This window comes from Alexandromys fortis, unplaced genomic scaffold (assembly GCF_014885135.2).
Source record: "Alexandromys fortis isolate MF-2015 unplaced genomic scaffold, M_Fortis_MF-2015_v1.1 scaffold_19, whole genome shotgun sequence".
Classification (NCBI taxonomy): domain Eukaryota; kingdom Metazoa; phylum Chordata; class Mammalia; order Rodentia; family Cricetidae; genus Alexandromys; species Alexandromys fortis.
In genome coordinates, this window is record NW_026067890.1 from 17,584,176 (window position 1) to 17,605,904 (window position 21,729).

Consider the following 21,729-nt stretch of genomic DNA (forward strand, 5'->3'; position numbering starts at 1 on the left):
GCAGGTGGGTCTGGGTTTTAAAGCAGGCAGAGCAAGCTATGAGGGCCAATCCAGGGGCAGTGTTCCTCCATAGCCTCCATAGCCTCCGCATCAGATCCTGCCTCCAGGCTCCAGTTCCGAGTTCTGCCTTGTCTTCCCTGGACGATGGACTATGAATTGAGAGCTAAAATAGATTCTCTCCACCCTCAAGCTTGATCATGACATGAGGTTTAACACAGCAGTAGAAACCCTGAGACACCAGGCTAAACAAACTTGTTTTACAATAGAACATTTATTTATAATTTTATTTAAAATTAAGTTTGGGAAAGTAACTATCCCTTCAGCTTTTACTAATTTCCCAATCTTGCTAATGACAGCAAACATGAGGAACTTCTCAGAATGCACACCGAGGGAAATGTGCTGAGGAACCTGTGTGCGTCACCCTTCTCTTTCCCCACTGGCATCAGAGGGACACGTGGAAGGGACTGGGGAGCTCCCCCACATTACAACACAGCACAGAAATAGAAGCAGGGTCTGTAATTTTATGTTATGTAAAACTCAGTTAATAACAGTTACTTTAGTTTAACAGTACCAGGAACAAAGTTTATTAAGTGTTAGCATGCTGAGCGGCTCTATGTATAATCACTATCCTTTTACTTCGGTGGGAAACTGAACTATGTACTCAGGTTTTACAAAAACAACACATTATACATTTGAAAATGTTTCTGAGAGATCCCACAGGAAAAGCGAGAACACTCCTGGTCCACTGTGAGCAACTCCCAGAGGACTCTGACAACTACATTTCACGTCTGGAGCCTGGGGTGTACACATACCTTTCTGAACCTTGTCACAGAGAAGGTAGATTTCTTCTCCTCCGGTTACACACCCTGCTGTTCTGTCCATCCTTACGATTTTTAGGTTAGATGCATTGGGGGCCTCTGTCCGCAGGGAGAAAACAGTGCACACCCTAGGTTAGCCCTGGTCTCACAAAGTTCGACAGATGAGCTCACTCCTACTGCTTTTACAAGGACACAAACAGAGCAGGAAGAGCTGCCAGTGTCCTTGGAGCACTTCCTGGGCCAGGCCACTCACTATCCCCAAGCAGGTGAGGAGCGGATGGTGGCATTTGCTTCGCTGGATGATGGTGTTTGGTTCCCCTAACACACAGGCTGATATGGAAGGAAGGTTTCATGAGGTTTTCAGAACTGCCAGGCCAGTGGCTGGCTTCATGCTCATTTTATGCCACTTACAAAAGTCCTAAAAGTTTTAAGAAAAGTACAGTTTTTAAGCTACCTTATTTTTTATTCTAAAAAGAAAAATGAAGATGTTCTGTTTCCTTTCCCCATACTAAATTAGCATTCTGTGTGGTCTGGGGCAAAGCTGCGTGTGCTAGCAGCACTATGAAGCTTCCCCTTTAAAAACTCCAACAGCTGCATTTTAAGGTTCTCCGTTGAGTAAGAATCTTTTTTATTTGATAAACTTTTCACTTCCCGTTACCCTTGTTTAAATCAGACATGTGGAACACAGGCTTTTCTTGTACATCATATTCCATAACCTTTCAATGAGACTTCTGAGCTTGCAGGCTTCCTGAGGCAGCTGCTTATCAAGCCCAATGCATGGCAAACAACAGAGTCACACAGTAAGTGCTAAAGGCTACGGAAAGCCCTCCACATTCTAGTACCTACAGACCGGAAGAAATGACATACTGTTTCTTGAGTTACCTCGAAGTTCCTGTCTTAATGAATGTATTACCAAGTGAAGACAAGGGCAGATAAAAATAATAATTGTCTTTTATTAATTTCTCTTTATAGCTGTCAGGGGCAAAAAAAAAAATAAGGTTACTTTAAAAAGCACCAGCCAGCTATCCTACGTCTCGTGTCCAGAAGTAAGAAATCGGTGTTACACGTCAAGACATAATGCACTTTCTGAAGAACGAACATTACAATGGGTAGTGTGGCTTAAGACGGACACCAACCCTCTTCCCTAGACTGCAGTGGTCACAGTTACACTTTGTAGACAATAAACTAGCACTCAGGTGACTGTAGGCCTCATGCCTTAGTAAGCAGTGAGGTGACGCTGTCCTGCCTCAGGACGGCTACTCACTGCTGTCGTAGATGGCGTCCGACACCACGGGCTCCAGCCTCCGGGTGAAGCTGCCGGTGCTGTCGGGAAGGAAGGCTGTGAACATGAGGCGCACCACACTCAGGTCCATCTCCTTGGTCTGCTGCAGAGCCGCCTGGCGGATGATTTCCTTCTCCCTGTCTAGGGTCACACAGTACAGTCTGTTCAGGCCCGGGCAGGTGAGAGCGGGAACATTTAACACAACGTATTTTCAGAAGCCCAACACAAAGAACATCTGAAACACCAACTATTTTCCTCTAGAATCACTTCCTTAAAGGTTTTTACTGGCATAGTGACAGGCTTCAGAGAGATGTCTTCATCCCAGCAGACCAAGCCCTTGGCCCATACGCAGTCCCACAGCCTCCTGGCTCCCCTCCCGTACCCACTATTTCCCTTCTACCAACAGAATACCTTCCTCTCACTTTCACGTCCTACACACGTATGTGCAAATAATCTTAGCATGTTTATATGAAAGGGGAGAGACAGCATGTGATGTTTTGAGTCTGGCTTATTACAGTTGACATGGTCAGTTTCAGCTGCATAGACTTCCCTGGGTATGCCTGTTTTAGTGGCTGAATAAAACTCCATTATGCATATATATCATACTTCCTTTATCCATCACCTATTGATGGAGAGCTAGGAGGACTCTAACTTGATTCATGAATATGGCTGCAACAAACATATATGTGCAAGTCGACATGTCTGTGTAGTATGTTGACTTAGAGTTTTGCAAGTATACACATGGCAGCTCTACTTTTGAGAACTCTCCATGTTGATTTTCTCATTTATTTGTCTATTGTCATTTGCTGGCTGCAGTGCCTATGTGTAGGTCAGAGGGCAACCCGAGGAAGGTGGCTCTCTCCCTCCGCCATGTGGTCACGGGGACTGAGTTCAGGCCCGCAGAGTTTGTGAAAAGAACCTGCTGAACAACAGCAATATACAGCCGAGGGTGACCGAGCAGTTCAGCTCCTCCTGCGCCATCTCCCAAGCGCTGGGATTGTACGCTACCCTATCTGTTTCCATACAGTGCTGGGAATCAAACCCAGAACTGCCTACACTAGGCAAGCCCTAGGCCGCCGGTGCCCATGCCAGGCTGCAGCTGCTTGTTTCTTAATGACTGCCATTCTAATTGAGGTGAGATGGAATCTCGAAGCAACTTTACTGGTGAGGGGTGTAAAGCATTTCCTCACACTTGCTGGCTGTTTGCACTTTGTCATTTGAGAGCCCTGCCCTTGTTACTTAGTCCACTCATTGACCGCATTGCTTGCTTTCCTGGAATTTAATTTTTTGAGTTTTTGATATAACCAGATATTAATATGTCAGATACATGGCCACCAGGAACTCTTTCCCATATTGGAGGCAATTTCCTTTGTTTCACAGAAGCTTTCTAATTTCATTTGTTAGGGGTTGATTTTATTTCCTCAGTAGCTGGAGCGCCTTCCAGAAAGCCCTTGCCTACCCACCTCACGGAGCACTTTCTGTATGTTTCAGACGATCGACTCTTACACTGAAACCTCTGATCCATGCTGAATTGATTTGGTACTGGATGAGGCGGGGATCTAGTTTCCTTCTTTATGTGTGGCTATCCATTTCCCCGGTGTCACTTGTTGAACAGGCTCTTTTCTCTAATGCATATTTTGGCATCTTTCTCAAGTATCAGGTAGCTATAATTGTATTTATTACTTAATTTTCTGTTCCACTGATTTATATGTCTGTTTTGATGCCAGTTCCATGTTTTTTTTTTTTTTTTTTAACCATGGGTCTACAGTATAACTTGAAAGCAGCAATTGTGATACCTCTAGCAATACCCTTTTTACTTCCCTATGGCTTTGGCTACCTGAGGCCTTTTGCTTCTATATGAATTTTAGGATAGTTGTCCTCTATTTCCATGAAGGATGCCATTGAGATTTTGATGTGGATTGCATTCAATCTATAGACCACCCTTGGTAACATTTTTGTGATATTAATTATGTAGACTCTGGAGCATGGAGGTCTTCCCATCTATGGTTCCCTGTTTCTTTCTTCAGTGTCTTAAAGTTTTCATTGCAAAGGCCTTTTCATATGTTAGCTTATTGCCAGGAATCTGGTTTGCTTATTTTGAAGCTATTGGCATGGCTATCACTAGACACGGTTGATATGTCTGCTGATTTCTTCTCGGCATGTTTAATACTGGTATATAGGAAAGTCACTGTGTTTTGCATGTTGAATCTGTACCCTGACACTTCATCAGACCTAAGCTTTTCCAGTGGACTCTTGAGGCTTTCTTGTATATAGGATTATATTGTCTGCAAATAGAGATATTTTGACCTCTTCCTTCCCCGTTTGTATCGTTTTATTTAATTCTCTTATTGCTGCTTTTAAGCACTATGTTGAGTAAGAGTGGAGAAAGGTGATACCTTGTCTTATTCCTGCTTTCAAGGGAACTGCATTCATTTCCCCTTCAGTACAAATACTATTGGCTATATGTCTATTGTATATAGCCTTTAGTATGCTGAAGTATAGTTCTCTTATTTCTATTTTTTGAAGATCATAAAGGTATGTTGTGCTTTGTCCAAAGTTTTCTGCATCTATTTAGATGGCCTCAGTTTCTGTTCTCAAGTCTATTTATGCCTTACATTGATTAGTCTTCATATGCCGAACCATTCTCTGTTCTAAGAATGAAGCCAAGTTGATCATGGTCAATAATCTTTATAGTGTGTTGATGAATTGGGTTTGTATCATTTTATTAAGAACTTAATAATCCATGTTCATAATTGAATTCTTTTCTCTTTTTTCTGTTGTGCTTTTATCTGGGTCTGGTATAAAGATTATACTGGCTTCAGAAAATTAATTCAGTAATGTTCCTTCCCTTTCTATTTTATGAAACAGTTTAAGGATAATTTATGTTAATTCTTCTTCAAAGATCTGGTAGAGTTTCGCTGTGATTCCATCTGGGACTGGGCCTTTTTTAGTTGGAAGACATTTTTATTACTGTTGCAATTTCATTGCTTGTTTTAGGTCTGTTTAAGTCATTTATATCTTCTTAGTTTAATATTGACAGACCAAATATATCTGAATTTACCAGTTTTTGTAAGATTTTCTAATTTTTGGAATATATGTTTTCAAGGCATGCCATAATGATCCTATGAATGTCACCTGGATCTCTGGTAATGATTCCCCATTTTTCATCTTTAATTTAATCATTTAGGTCTTCTTTTTCCTTTTGGTTAATTTGGCTTGAAATTCTGATCATTAGAAAAATTTTATATAACAGCCCCCATTAAATTGTTCAAAATTAAAGTCATCAACGGAAACCTGCATTTTCTCTGAGTACTGTAACAACTGTCTTATGTCATCCACTCCCTGTCCTGCCTTTCTACTTTGGTTCAGAGTTTAAGGCACATATATATATATATATATATATATGTGAGAGTAGAGTGAAAAATGCCGGCTACAGCACTGGCTGCACCGAGAAGGGAAATCAGTGTAAAGGCTTTGTGCATGAGGGAGGTGTCTAGTGCAGAACAACTCAATTGCACTAGCCCCTTGCCCTCATGGGCTGGCAGGCTGATGGACACAGTCAAAGGCTGGGCAAGGTTGCTCACCTGTGAGCTGTCCTGCCTTTCTACTTTGGTTCAGAGTTTAAGGCACATATATATATATATATATATATGTGAGAGAGTAGAGTGAAAAATGCCGGCTACAGCACTGGCTGCACCGAGAAGGGAAATCAGTGTAAAGGCTTTGTGCATGAGGGAGGTGTCTAGTGCAGAACAACTCAATTGCACTAGCCCCTTGCCCTCATGGGCTGGCAGGCTGATGGACACAGTCAAAGGCTGGGCAAGGTTGCTCACCTGTGAGCTGCCGGTCTCCTCCACCTTCTGCTTGTAGATAGGCAAGGTCAGAATGCACCAAGAGTCCAGGATTATAGCCCCTTATACACGCCTCTGTCATCCGTGCTTCTAGGGTTTCAAACACCTTTTTCTTGGTTACATGAAGTATGCCCAGGTTTGCAAAGCTGGAGAAATGCAGGAAGATGATCAGCAAAAAGAACCAGAAGTTAAGTAGGCTGTGAGAGGAGTGGGCTTTAGTTCAGCAAAGCGCACTCTGAAAAAAACATACAAGCCCTCAGGTCTTACGCCACTCTGAATTAGGCGGACATCGGAATTTGGGATTTTTACATTATGAAGGTAATATATGGCATATACCGTATAACACACTACACTGTTGCCAGGGCTGGGGTGTACAGTGTACATCTCTGCAGAGGGCACTATAGCCAGTCTCACCACATGTGAGTCAGGCCAGGTCAAACTGGGTGATTGACGAGCTGGTGGACTTCACATTTTCTCCACGGTGCATGCCTACGTGTAGCCTGACTTCACATCTGAAGACGGCCATCACCCTTACTTACTATGTCAGCCACGAAGGGAGGATTTAGCCTAGTAAACAATACACACATTGGTGTTTTGCCACAGTCCACAGTGGGGTGAGGAACTGGGAACAGGGGACACAGAACAGCAATCCTCAAGAAAAGAGATAAATAAAGTGACTCTTAAAATTACCTGGCTTAATAACCAGGCTGCAGGATGGGAGCCCAGGGCTTTGCAGTTGCAGACAGGTAGACTTAAGGCAAACAGAGACTTGGATTGATATAGTAACACTAGGGATACCTTTAGCTGCCAGTGATGTTGAAGAAAGAGCCCTGAAAGGCTGGGGAAAGCTGCTGTTCTCATAGACCCACAGGGCTGGACCACTTCAAGAAGCCCCAAAATACATTAAGCATCAGATTGAATATTTAGAGGGTACGTCTTTAGTAATGGTGCCAACTTGACCCTAGTCTGAGAGGGATGGGAGAGAAAACAGAAGAGGAAGTGGGGAGGTCACAGACAGAGAAGCAGTGGACAGAAAATTTAACAGTTGGAAAGTTTATAGATTTAATAAAAAATCCAGAGATCTAGGAATCCTAAGAAGCTCAAGTTTATGAAGAAAACTATACCTCAGTCCTTCAAAACTGTCACGGCTCACAACTACGGATGGAGAGGAGTCAGAAACACCGCTAGACAGACTTCATACAGCAGAGCCAGGCAAGATGCACAGAGCAGCTCTTGTTGGAAACAGGTCAAGCCCTCAGATGGTGAATCAACATAAAACCAGGACATGAAAGAACACATTGTCAACCTAGGATCCTCTGCTCTTCAAAAAACACCTTTGAACAGCAGAGATGAAGAGAAGACTTTAAACAGCAGACCGAAACGAGCCCATCAGCACCAGGTCAGCAGTAACGAGGAAAGGTAGAGGAAGTGATGCTGGCAGGGGACGGCCAGCCAGAAACCCTGACCTATAAAGCAGGGCGAAGAGCAACGGGGATGCGAATGTGTCAGTCAATACAAGCTCATGGCCCTCATTTATGCAACTAACTGAAAAATTACTATTCTGTCTATGGCAAACAAACAAACAAACCACACAAAATAAACGTACTGTGGAACTTATAACGTATGTAGATGTAAAATACACGACATGACAGCCCAAGGCCCAGAGCAGGAAGTCAAAGTGTGCTGCCCTTAGGTCCACATACATACAACATGCCGTGAGATCATGCTGAGTATAGTCTTATCAGTCAAGGTGGATTTTTAGAGCAAATGACATTACCAAGGATGAAAGGAGATGAAAATATCAACTAACCAAGAGAGAGTAAGACTCCTAAATATTTATACATCTGATATAAGAAAGAGCCACATTACGGGAGGTAAAAATCTTATAACAACAAAAGGAAGATAGACATATCTCTAAATGTGATTTCAACATTCCTCTCTTGGTAACTGATAGAACTAATAGACAAAAAGCCATTAGGATACAAGGCTAGAATAACACTTGAACATCCGGACCCAACTGATGTAGTGATATTTCATTTGTAATTTAATAAATAAAGCTTGCCTGAAGATCAGAAAAGCAAAGCAGCTAGCCATGGGCTACGTCAGCCCAAAATGGTGATCCTGCTTCCTGAATCCTCAGAATGAGACTGTGTCTGAGAGCTGTCTCCTCATGTCTTATACTCCTCTCTAGGACTGGAATTTAAAGTGTGCACCACTACTGCCCGGTTACTTTAATCCCTAGAATGGCTACTGGGATTAAAAGTGTGTGTCACCACTGCCTGGTCTGTAAGGCTGAGCAGTGGGGCTGTTTTAAAAACTCACTCTAAACTGATATTTATAGAGCATCTCCTAAACAAGAGTGAGCATGTTTCTGAAGTAACAGTGGTTGTTATCTTAGCCATAACATAGGCAGCAGTACATTTAAAATGATACAAATTATATAAAATATCCTCCTACCACAGTAAAATTAGATATTAATAGCCAGAAGATATTCAAGTAAGAATGTATTTAATCAAGTTTGGGAGTGCAATAATTAATTGTTGATGCTGGTAAGGGCACAATAGGTGCTCATTACAATAACTTTTACTTCAAAAATGCTTGAAAAAATTACAATAAAATGTCAAAGAAAACAAGAATAGATTTTATTAGTATTACAAATATGAGCACCTAAGGAATAATACAAGGAAGGCTTTAGCCACTTTAGAAAATGACTTGGCCCTTTCTTGTAAACATTGCTCTAGTAGCCAGTGTCCTTGTCATTCTGTTCCTGAATATTTACCCAAAAGAAATGGAAACTATGCTCACACACAAAGAACGTTATCTCAAAGCCCTGGAAAAAAACCAAGTGTGCTTGAACAAATGAATGGATAATAGGTCATGGGCACCAGTCCCTAAATGCATTACCACAGAGTAACTGAAGGGAAGCGAGCACAGACGCATGGAGCGACACAGAGGACTTCAGTGCACGGCGCCGAGTGAAAGGAGGCAGGCTCTGAAAGGCTGTGTGCTGTATGACTCTACGGCATGCAATTCTGAAAAGGCAAACTGTGTATAAAGGAAACTCGTCAGTATTTTCAAGGCCTCTAGTGGAGGAAGGGTTGACTGCGGAGAGGCGTGCGGAGATTCTGGGGTTGGCAGCAGTGCACACTTGATGTTCGTAGCCATGTGGTTATCAAGATCCACAGAAATGAGCACTTGAAAGGGTTTCTACTGCAGCAATGACATTTTAAAAACAGAAAGGCCACACCCACTAATAAAAGGGCTGGCAGCACAACCTTGCTTCTTACTCTTGTTTTCATAACACGGGAGTCTTTAGACGGGCAACATCAACATTATTTTGGAACATACTGAAAATCTGGGGGTTTGATCTAAACTTATTGAACAAACAAAGTGTTTTAACCAACCCTTCAGTTAATTCTGAGCAATGCTGAGGCTGGAGAACCTGGCTTTACGCTGCTCTGCGAAATCAAACTCTCCTGGATGGAGACTGGCATCAGTCTTAAAGAAGACTCAGGTTGACGTGACCCTGTAGCCACCAATAAACACGAAGCAGTAAGCCAGATGTTTTCATCTTCGTTGTCATCTGTTTCTGAAGTCGTGATGTGTCTGAATCCTTTGGGATTCAGTTTGGGGCTCACAAGTGGCCCCTCTTTGGCATTTGTTGTTTCAAGACTTAGTCCTTGATTTCACAGGCTTCAAACGCAGTCCCTGACCACAGTGCACACCCCAACTTGGAATGGCACACTTCGAGCCTAGGTCCACATCTGGCCAATCTTCTCCAGTCAGGGCCTCTTCTGTCTGGTCACACAGAATGACCAACCTCAATTAGTTTGGATCTCTAAAATAGGGATTTAATAACGCAGCAGTTCCACTGAGTGAGGCCAAAGGTTCACCTTTGTGCTTTATATTTATACAGCCCGCAGAGCAGTGATTCTCAACCTTCCTAAGGCCGAGACCTGTTAATACATTTCTCATGTTGCCGGGACCCCCAATCATACAATTATTTTTGTTGCTACTCAGAACTGTAATTTTGTTATGAACTGTAATGTAAATATCTGAGTTTTCAGATAGTGTTAGGGTCACGACCTACAGGCTGAGAACCACTGCTTTAGTGATATATGCTCTATAAATTAGCTGTGAAAAATAAAGAACTGCACAACTCTTTCAACCCAGGTTGCCAGGAAACAAACAGGGTGTGGTGGCTGTTGGTGAATGTGGCCTACACAAAGCAGAAAAGCAGACATTTTCCACTGAATGAAACGTTTCAAAGAACTAGAATGTTGGCGAAAAATTAACATTCTAGGTCAAAATAAAATACCAAATAGGATTTTTTTTTAAATCAAGAAAGGTGGTAAAATTTAAATAAATGAATAAGAAATGAGAGGACTTATGAAAGCTAACTAAACTTTTAAAAGAATAACCCTATATTAAAACCATTAAATCCATAATCAAAACTTAAGAGATGAATGTTTTAATATTGATAAAATAATTTTGAAAACAGTAATTAAACTTACTGAGAACTCAAACTGAGAAGGTGTGGGAGACACCGTAAATAAAGTGTGTGGGATCCTTCTGGTTTTGATGCCTGCAAAGCTGCGAGTCTTCTTGGTGTCGTTTTTACATATCTTAATGTTTGGGACTGGTGCCTTGCTTGTGAATCTATACTCAGTGTAACATGTATTATTGAAAACAGGTTATCTTCGTTCTATTTCCAGTATTGACAAGCCTAAGAAATGACTTTGGCTGCCTTCCTAAATTTCTTGCCTACAAGTCAGAACTAAATAAACTAATCGATGTCATACCATAGAAAGACAGTGGCAAGTTTGCTCTTGCTGTTTTATAGTATTAGCTAACATTGGCTTGGTCTAAAATGTTGAAGATAGAAAGTGCCTGGAGATAGTATGTCTTGCTGGTTTTGTAAGGAAAGAAATTCAAGTCTCCAAAGTCATGCATGCAACTTGCCCCCATTTCTGTTCTGGCTCCCAGACAACTAGCATGCTGTTTTAACACCCACAAAAAAAAAAAAAAAAAAAAGTAAGGTCACAGAGATAAATGAATCATGAAAGAAATGGTGTCTTTTGGGAAATACTGTGGGCAGAATTTTCTCTGTTAAATACCAGATGTAAAGTGAGCACAGCCACTCTAAGGACCCAGTGAGAAAAGCTGCTGTGGCCAGCTGCTATAACTCAGGTGGCATCTCCCTGATGACAGCCCTCGAAGCTTTCTAACATTAGAAAGTCCCACTCAGCGACAACTAAATCAAACCCCAGGGAGCAAACTCGGGAATTAGATGGTGAAATGCTGGCTAAATGAACGGTGAGCACTCTCAACTCCAGAACCACACCCTCCACTGCACTACAAGACACTGAAGACCTCCTCCCTCTGCTTACAGATGCACAATCTAATGCATTGTTGCTATGTGCACCTTAGAGTAAACAACCATTGGTTCTTTTTATTGATGCTGCTGCTGGGGATCATCCCGGGGCCTGTGCACACCACGCAGGCCCCTCCCACTGAGCTACAGAGACAGCCACCAGTAGTTTCTTCTAAAATCACGGAAGATTATTAAACCAACACAGAGAAACAACAGTATGCATACTACATACTGGAAGTTTTATAATAATAAATATTACTAATAGAGAATTCCATGTATAATTTCCTCAAAAGTATGCAATTGTAAGATGGATTAAACAAGACCAAAAGAGTACAAATGCTTTAAAGGGATGGGCACTGCTGTGGTAAAATCAGCAGAAACCGTAACTGATCAACTGTCTGAAAGTGACGAGAACCCTGCAATCGCCTCTCATAAGCCAGGCAGGAGCTGGAAGGGGCCCAAACCAGACAGACCAAGAAGAGGACCTCCCTTTCAGGAGACGCTGAGACAAGTTAAAGTACACAAGAATCACCTTAAGCTTCTTCCTTCCATTTAGATACATTCCCCCAACATCAAAAGCATCAGATTTTAGATTCTTGAAGAAAAGCTCCTCTCTCTAGGTTTTTCACACTTGAACATCTTCATAGTCAAACAAAGAAATGCCCAGGAACATGAAAGCTGTCTGTGCCTCCCAAGAACAAGGGACTCGAGACAATGGAATCCAGACTTCACTACAGGTGATTAAGCAGTTTCTTTCTTTGCATAAAAAGCTCACATTTGCTGGGATTTTAGCAGACACCACTTAAACTAAGAATGATGTTAGAAACTTAGGAAACTCTGAATGATGTTATACATAATTAATCAAATTAACAAAAAGTCTATCCACAGGGTGATGGCAGGAAAATTTCCTCAGTCGCCTCTCCACCTCATTTTTTGAGCAGGGTTACTCCCTGGGCCTAGTGCTCACTAGCTGGCTAGACTAGCTGGCTGTCTGCTGTCCTCCGCCACACTACATCAGGGCCCCAGGTGCACCACCACCACATCTGGCTTTTTTTTTTTGGAGTGGGTGGGTGAGACAGAGTCTCTCTGTGTAGTCCTGGCTGTTCTGGAACTTGCTTTGTAGACCAGGCTGGCCTCAAATTCAGAGATCCTGCCTCTGTCTCTTGAGTGTTGGGACTAACGGCATGTGCCACCATGCCTGGTCTTTCCCTATTTTTACTTTATTTATTTTCTTGGTTTTCTACACCTGACTTTTTATGTGGATGCTAGAGATCTAAACTTAGGTCCTGAAGTTTGTACAACAAAAACTTAACACATTGATCCATCTCCCCAGCTCTTATCTTTTGTTTTTAAAACTTATTTTAATTAGCTATTGTGGTGATTTGATAAAAAATGGGTCCCAAAGGGAGTTGCACTATTAAAAGGTGTAGTGTTGTTGGAATGCCTATGGCCTTGTTGGGGGAAGTGTTCACTGTGGGGGTGGGCTTTGAGGTCTCCTATGCTCAAGCTAAGTCCAGTGACATAGTTCACTTCCTTGTCTGTAAGTCAAGATGTAGAACTCTCAGCTCCTTCTTCAGCACCATGTCTGCCTGTGTGTCACCACACTTCCTGCCATGATAATAGACTAAACGTCTCAAACTGTAAGCCACACAAATTAAATGCTTTCCTTTATAACAATTGCTGTGGTTATGGTGTCTCTTCACAGCAATTAAAAGCCTAAGACAACTACTATTTTTATTTTAAAATTTTATTCCATTTTACTTATTTTTGTGTGTGCTGCATGCATAACCCTTTGCTACATGTGGAAGTCAGAGTTCTCTCCATTCACGTGGGTTATAGGAGTTAAATTCAGGTTTCAGACTTGGTGGAAAGTGCGCTTTCTGAGCAACTGGATTGGCCCTCGTTGTTGGTTTTTAAGAATCCCCAAAGTAAGAGTAATCTGTTTCTGAAATGAATGAATGCTTACATCAATTTTCACTCTGGGTTAAGTTACTACAGACAAAAAAACACTATTGAAAGTGGCACAAAGATAAATTGAAAATGGCTCTTAGGTCAGGTCCTATAAATATAACATCACTCAACCGAACCACACACCCCTGGGAGGCCAAGACTATAAACGCTAGGATTGTCTCAGGCAGTCACATATCTGACCACTGTTTTTTCTTTAGGGTTCAAAGGCAATCACACCCCCCCACCCCTGGCATTGTATGTGTGTGTGTTTTCTGACCCTCTCAGGCCTTGCACAGGTCTGTGATGAAGGGCTTATTGATTTCCCACCCACGCGCTCCATGTGCTACTGTTCCCATCTCCCGCCGCACCGTGTGCCCCCACTTACCCAACCACCATGTCCTTGGGGCCGGCGACCACAGTGCAGATCCCGTCTTCACAGTGTTTGCCCACCAGGCTGTGGGCATGCAGGTGGATATTTTTCCCATTTGTGACCAACTGAACAATAACCTTTGCAGGTCCCACATAGTTGCAAATCTATATGAGAAGCACATTGTTAAGAGTTAGTATATTTGACCTTATTGTAAAGTGGAACCAGTGAGCATAAACACAATATAAAAATTTGCAAATGTATACATGTGACTATAGCTTAACTTAAAAATGTATGATGAACACATGACAGGATGGGAATAAATCAAAATGTTAGTGGGGGCTGCTTTATGTGGTGAGCCTGAATATCCTGGAAGCAAGACAGTAAAACACAGTACGCATCGTTAGTGTGAACTAACACTTGCGTCCCTAAGTAATCCTCCTTACTAACAAAACTGTTTCATTCTCTGTATCCTTGTCACAATTTTGGGAGACAAAAACTGGGAAAACCGTGCATGAGGCGGGAATGGATGACTGATGTAGTAAAGGCACGAAAAGAGAATGTACCCTAATGCCGTGCCCTGTAACTAGGCCAGGAAGGAAGCCTTGTTCTGGGACTTGGCTCCGAATGCTGGTTTCAACAGTGCAAGCCCATGGCGTGTACGATCACTCGCTACGGCACCGCCTATCTTCAGTAGTTTCCTCCGCCTTGGACTCTGACACTTACAATGCACATGTCAGGCGCCTCTTAAGTTTCTTAAATAACAGAGCAAACTCCCTGACTGGAAATTCTTCAGTTTCCCCTCTGGTTATTTAGCTCTTCTTTCATGCAGTTAAGTTTCCATGTGAGGTAATTTTTACGTGTATATCGCTAACACGATGGGAGTAGCAATAAAGAGGAAAAAACAGAATAGACCAGGTTTTCTTTCTTGTCTAGTTGACCATCCTGACTTCTACAGCATAGGACCTGTCCCCCATGAAGACCAAAAATCACACCAAAAGCTCAGTGCCATCATTTTCCCCTTCTGAATTCTCTTAAGTCAGAACCTGTCATAGACCTCACCTGTTGCTGAAAGGCATTGCATCTCTGGAAGCCCTTCTGATAATAAACACGAAGCACCTGCATTTGCTAATAAAGTGTCCTGTGAAGACACGGCCTTCCTCAGCCAGCTTGCTTCTAATACCATCCCCTTCAACTGTCGAGACTCCACTGAGGCAGGGCTCTGTAGAATTTTTCTTAATATGGATTTCCCACAATGGAACCTTTGTCAGAGCTTGATCACTTCTGGTATTACTCCCTAGAGGCTATGGAGAAGAGCTACTGGGGCCATGAACACTGGTCTGCCCTCCAACCAGCTGGGTAGACTCCTCAAGGGCCTCCCTGACTGAGCCCCGATGCAGCATTTTAACGGTTTGCTTCTGAACCCTGCCAAAAACTCATGAAATGTTTTCAGCCTGTACTGGAAGTGAATCTGTAGGAGGCAAAGTCAAATATGCCATAAGGGTCAGTCCTTTATCCAACGGAGCTGTGCCTTACACAAAGAGGAAGAGATACTTAAGCCAGGATGGCCTATCTTGTTATGTAATTTCCTGTCTTGTCCTCAGACTGCAGAGTTCCCACCAGATGTGGCTGCGGAATCTGAAGCCTCCCAGCCTTTGAACTGCCGGCCAAATGAACTTTAACTCTGTGTAAACTACTCATCAGCTATCTAACAGAAAATGGACCAAGACTTACTCCTTACTGCCTTCCCACAGTGGGGAACAAGCCAATGCAAAGGAAGGCTTTGCACTAACTTTAACCCTTACTACCCCAAAGCATGAATCAATTTCTTAGACACAGCTCTTCAAGCTCTCTCTGGTATTAAAATGAAGTGAGTTTAGCAAGCAGCCTTTCCAATTAAGGGTAGGACAAAGAATAAAAAGTTCTTGAATGACTGATGCCCCAGCTCTGGGTGATCAGATCTGAGATCAGTCTGCCAAGGATCAGCAGGGTCACCAAGCCAAACCAGTGATTCCCTTGTAACTGACAGGGTGCACAGGAACGCAGCAGAGTAAGTGCGAGGAAGCGCTTCACTTGGGTGAAATCAGGCTGGCTCTCCACTTAAGCAGAGAGAACTCAGTGAGGAGGCCAGTCCCTCTGGAATCTGAGCCCTCTGACGCTCCTGTTAGTCACTGATGCTGGAGAAGAGAGGTGGGAGGTGTGTTCACTTGTTTTTCTTACTACTAACTTCATGGTTGACGGGTGGCAAGAATGAGGAACTGGGACGACTCTGAGGTAAAGAACCTGAAAGATTTGCCAGTGACTAATGCACTGTTTGATCCCTCTGAGAGTCCAAGTCAGGATGGCATCATCTGGTTTTTACACAGACCACAGAATAAAAACTGGGAGGGCCCTGGACTTTCTGTACTTTCCAAGATACCGTCAGAAAGAGAGAGGGGTGGGGAGGAGAGAGGGTGAGAACCTGAGTGTGAGGACAGCTGTATGGCACAGGCAAACCTTGACAGAGAGAGAAAGAGAGAGAGAGAGAGAGAGAGAGAGAGAGAGAGAGAGAGAGAGAGAGAGAGAGGGAGGGAGAGAGGGAGAGAGTAGACACAGATGTATGGCACAGGCAAACCTTGACAGAGAGAGAGAGAGAGAGAGAGAGAGAGAGAGAGAGAGAGAGAGAGAGAGAGAGAAGACACAGATGTATGGCACAGGCAAACCTTGACATGATAACTTGGGGAACCATCATCTAGGATGCCATGGAGACCAAAGGGTATTTGCTACCAATTTAGAACTTTATTCTATGAAGTTAATGGAAATATTAACTTCTCCACAGAACAGTCTCTTGAAAACAAAGTTTACGGAGGGCAACCATGTCTGTTAGTAAGGTCTTTCTAAGAGTCTGACCATATTCTTGAGTACACGGTGGGTGTCCAGCCACAGACGGGGAGACAAGGTGCTACCCTGCGCGTCAGCTGCTCAGGAGAGTGGAAGAGCATGGACTGCAAGGACAGTCCACACTCGAGGCTGGGTGACTTGCTTGGTCTCCGTATCTGTTCAATGGCTAGTAATGCTCAAGGGGTCGTGGTGAGAGCACACATTAGAGCTCTTACGTCCTCACGGCGCAGCCGACCACAGAACATTACGTCAGCTGTGCCTCCACTCACGGGGCCTGCAGTATCACAGCTGCCTGAGGTGATCTTTCAAACGTCTGCGAGGCGACTGGCTGGAAGACACTTGGCCCGCTTCTATTCCTAGGAGAAGTCATTTTCCACATTGCTGTGTTTTACTTTTCTTGAAAATACTATGTTATTCTAGTGGCAGCTGCCATTCCTGGGGACAACCAGACTTTGCTGGCCTCCCAGACAAAACGCAAGACTCTTCTAGAAGTTCTGTGTCCACAAGCCAGAACTGCTTTTGGAACTAGAAGCCATGGGCTCAGGTTCGCTCATCTTAGTCAACCATATGCTTTTACCCAAAAAACCCGCCCCGCTGTGGAAAGCACATGCTGCTTCTTCAATGGGGTTAGAAGAGGCAAGTGGTCTAGAATCTTCTTAGAATCAGAGTTTTAAAAGTCCAGGTTGCTGTCTGGATAAATTTGGCTAAGTTCTTTGACAGGAAGTAGAAGCAGCAGAAATGTACGACATCAGACATAAAACCATACTTTTCGGCTTACGTTTTCTTTTGGAGTGATGACTACGAAGGGAACAGAAATGTTCCCAGTGTCCAAACAGAACCTGGGACAGGCTCTGCTTGGGAGCCCACTCTGCTTGGGAGCCTGACTCCACTCTACCACACGAAGCAGCATGGCTAGGTTCAGAACTCTCCCAGTCAGGTTCAAATCCCCCAGCTGCTGGGGAGTGACACTTAATAGTCCCACATGCCAGCTTCTCCACCTTGAAAATCCAACCAGTAACACGTGATCACAGGACTGCTTTAAGATTAAATGAGGTAACACAACACTTGCTCCCTGAGGGGATCGATAATCCCAGATATTAACTGTCTCCTGTCCTCACCGAGAACGTTTGTAAAGCCCCTAAGATCAGGGAGTGCGGGCTGCACTTTGCTCAGAACAAGCCCCATCTGCTCTCACGGGAATTAAACACTGGGACAGATACTAATCGGATAATTTCAACAATACATGTAAAACCTAACTGGAGAACTTGTCAGAAGGACTTTCTATTAGGGTTTAGACATGGCCAGGAAGCTTCCAGTACAACTAACTAAGGCTGAGATTTGAAGGGAGAGGGTAGTAGGAGGGGCAGGCGGAGAGCGTGCAGAGTGCTCTCGCAGTCCTCCTGACCCCTGCCTGGCCTTGCTCAGGAACACCCCACAGGCATTTCTCCACAGTTCCACCAACAGCCATGGTCTCTTCTCTTTCCCACTGAGAACCGTACCCATTCTTCAAGAGAAGACCTAAACCCGAGTCTTCCATGACACCTTCCTCATGAGGCCAGCCTATAAAGGTTCCACTACTGTCCTTGTATAGACAATGACTGGGGGACACAGGGTGGGGAATGATATGTAGCTGGCCAGCAAGGGTTAACAACGTCTTACTTGGCTTGTTTGCTCATTTCTCAGAGAATGTGTCTACTTCCCAACAGCTACCTATGGAAGGCGAGGGAGCAATCCCCACAACAGCCATGTGGGGTCAGTAGTGGTTCCCCATTCCCCTGGGGAAGAAGCCAAAGTGCACTGCCTGGTTCCTGTGACTACAGGGACTTGGCAGGTCCCTGGAACTCCGGTCTCCCCCACCCCAAAGCCTCGTCATGATTCCACTGCACCATGTCACCACTTGGCCCAGTCCTTTTTGTCCGTGCCAAGCTCACTCCAGAGCTCTATGGCTCTGCTCTGCCCATCTGAGCACAGGTAGACGGTGGTTACAGAAACGCCTGCTCGTTGGCACTGATGTGTATTGTGAGAAAGGCTTCAGAGCCAGGTGTGAGAAGGATCCGAATTCCCTTGTCTCTCTGAGTCTCTTCCATTTAAAGAAAAAAAAATATTACAGCTAACATTAAACCATGACACTCTTCTCCATGGAAGTCGAATTACAAAGAGGGAGAGCAGGAAGGAGAGAAGGGGAAGGAGGGGCGGGAGAGACTAGGAGATTATTTTAATAATATATACCCTCTCAAGGAGGACAGGTAGTCACTTTACTGTTCTCAATTATTTATTTGTACAACCAGGAAGCAGCGATCAAAGCTCGCTACACGAGATCACCCCTACTGGCATAGAAAGTGCTGAACTGGTCTCTTCTCGCTGAGACAGGGGATGCTGGCGAACCCAGAATCAAAGCCCAACTCTGCCTTCACTCAGCTCTGCAATCTTACGTGAGTGGGTAACTTCTGAACCTCACATTTTGTGACTATATTGGTTGCAGCTTCTTGTGAGGCCCGCACAGTGTCTGGCACCAAGCAGCCTTTTTCTTTCCTTCCTTCTTATCTGTGGAGATCATCTGGGCCTTCTGATGACCCTGAGATAGGCAGGGTTGGCACTAGTACCCCCATCTTGCAGATTAAAAAAAAAGCAAGTTTAGACAGACTGAGCAACAAGTGATGTAACCTTCTGAGGACAGTCAAGATGCAGAACACTGTGGAATTCACTCTTCATCCTCTGAGCACTGCTGCGCTACTGCAAGCAGGGGATGGGACGCATGGAAACCCCTTCAATTCATTCACTACTAATGGCACACTTGTTTTCCCAGCAGGGTTCATGGATTTGCAGTATTCCTGACACTCCCTACTAGAGTGGCCGACACCACATGGAGCTTGAGACTCAGGCTGGGACTATACTGCAAACCACCTCTCAGATAGGAGGGCCTCACCCAGAGCACGCAAAAACACCTCTACTTGCACACAGCCCTGCTCTGAGGGTGGGGGACCCCTCTACCTGCACACAGCCCTGCTCTGAAAGTTTCATATCATCATACCTTGACCTGGGCCTTCCGTTTTTCTTTGTGCTTTTTCCTTTAATTTTTAATTTTATCACATAAAACATAAATGTCTAGAGGTGAGGCTTCCCTGAGAACCTCAGGTACAGGGGAGTCCTGAGCTTTGCTAACACGTGACAAATCCCCACCTTTTGTGGCTTTAATAATCCACGACCGCAAAAGAATGTAGGGATGCAGTGTGTAATTGGTGGACAAACAATGTCAGAAGCACTCACCTCAGCCAGCCTCTTGCCAGCGGGAGCATTTTAAATAGAAAATGAAGTGTATAACAGCGTTCTCTGGCGTCGTTTCTTTTTATTGTTTTACTCTTTTTACTCTACTACATGCTTTGTCAAGAAATTAGAAAATAATACCTAGCGAGACGGTCAAAAGCAGCCCAGGATCCAACCACCCTCAGCATCTCTGGGGCCACTCTTTGGCTGGGAGTCCACCCCCTCGGGATCTGTGCCGAGGGATTTTGTTCAAGTCAGGTCCTGCTAAGTCTCATCATTCCTCTGCTCAAAATTCCAAAAGTGAAGATGGTTGAAATTGAGTGATTAGCACAGGGGCTCATTATATAATTCCATGTACGCATGCTTACAATTCCCACGTTAAAAACCAAGACAAACCAAAGCAGCTGGATGTCTCTCTATTCTCAAAAAGCCTTTACAGCAGTTGAGGAGGCCCCAGGGCTGGGGGAATCTGATCCCCACTTCCTCTTGGACCCTGTTTCTTCTATTTCCAATGCAGCCACACCAGACTCTGCTGTTCTGGAACTTTCCAGGTGAGCTCCCAGCAGAGAGCTTCTGGCCTCCTGTGGTCTGCTGAGACACTCTGCTACCTCCTGCTACCTGCAGGCTTTGAGCACTCTCTCCTTGGGACTTCCTCTACCTAAACTCTTCCCACTCCACCTGCTGCTCTTCTCCCTACTTCACCCTCTGTCTGTTTACTCTGTTTACTCATGTATACAGATGTTTTGTCTTCATATACATCTGCACACCAGAAGAGGGCATCAGATTCATGGGACTATAGTTCAGGTTGTGAACCACCTGAGCTGAACTCTGGACCTCTGGAAGAGCAGCCAATGCTCTTAACTGCTGAGTCATCTCTCCAGCCCCTTTCTCTGTATGTTAAATACCATCATGTTTCCTATATTAATAATGTCCTGTCTGCTCCATTAGAAAGGCAGTGGTGCTGTTGGGCATTGGTAGCACACGCCTTTAATCCCAGCACTCAGGAGGCAGAGGCAGGGGGATCTCTGAGTCTGCGGCCAGTCTGGTCTACAGAGAGAGTTCCAGGTCAGGCAGGGACTACAGAGGGAAATCTGTCTTGAAATCCCTTCACCCCTTCAAAAGAATGGTAAACTACAGGAACGGAAGCATTTTTTTTTCTTTTATCCTTTCTACTCCCTAGTGTCTGGAATAATTCCTGTTATATTATCTTGTTACTATGTATATAACTAACAATTGAGATAGTATTAAAATGCTATTTAGCGAAGAGAAATTACTAAAATATTAAGACTTGTATTAGGTGGGAAGAAATTAAAGTGCTAATTTTTCTTTTGCCTTTAAAGATGCCTGGATCCTAATACATGCATGCTCTCAAGAAGCTTCTTGAGCTAGAATGTGATCATTATATACCAGAGTACAACATTAGCCTGGGTCTAGCCAGGGACTCTGGTCTTGTTACTAGCCTGGAAGTTGGTACTGAAACCTCTAGGGATCCCAGCAGCAGTGGGAAATTGACTGTTCAGTCATCATCACTGGGAAAATCAAGGCAGGACGAGTGCTTCCCTTAAGGCCAGGCTAGCCCTTTGCTCCCCAACCCCCATCAGCAGCCTGCTGCAGGCCCAAGGCCTCCTCTCCCCTGCACCTGCCTCACAGGTCTCCTTCTGCTGATTTTCTTATTCCCTCACACCTGCAGGGTCCCCATTGTTGTTCCACCCCAATTCCTCAGCCTCACAACTCCTCAAACAAGAGGATCCTTCTCTGGTGGATGCATGAACCTCCCCCAAAAGATCTCATCCTGATGTGACACAGGGCTGTACCTCCAAGACCTCAAACTAGTGGAATCTCATGCAGCAAGAACACAGGCATTGGGGGCAGACTGGCTGGCTCTGAATCGCAGACCCTCCATTACCAGCTGATACCAGACCCTGGGAAAGTTAGTAACTTTT

The 21,729-nt window shown here is 44.1% G+C and overlaps 1 protein-coding gene across 1 annotated transcript in view; it reads right to left on the minus strand.

The window, feature by feature from the left end:
- Nucleotides 1–21,729, minus strand: part of Nfkb1 (nuclear factor kappa B subunit 1) — a 108,446-nt gene that overhangs the window by 29,478 nt on the left and 57,239 nt on the right. The window contains exons 7-10 of the mRNA XM_050143353.1: nt 13,661–13,809; nt 5,934–6,097; nt 2,083–2,241; nt 813–917 (exon numbers count right to left, since the gene is read on the minus strand). Coding sequence (XP_049999310.1) covers nt 813–917; nt 2,083–2,241; nt 5,934–6,097; nt 13,661–13,809 — 577 coding nt within the window. The remainder of the gene's footprint in view (nt 1–812; nt 918–2,082; nt 2,242–5,933; nt 6,098–13,660; nt 13,810–21,729) is intronic.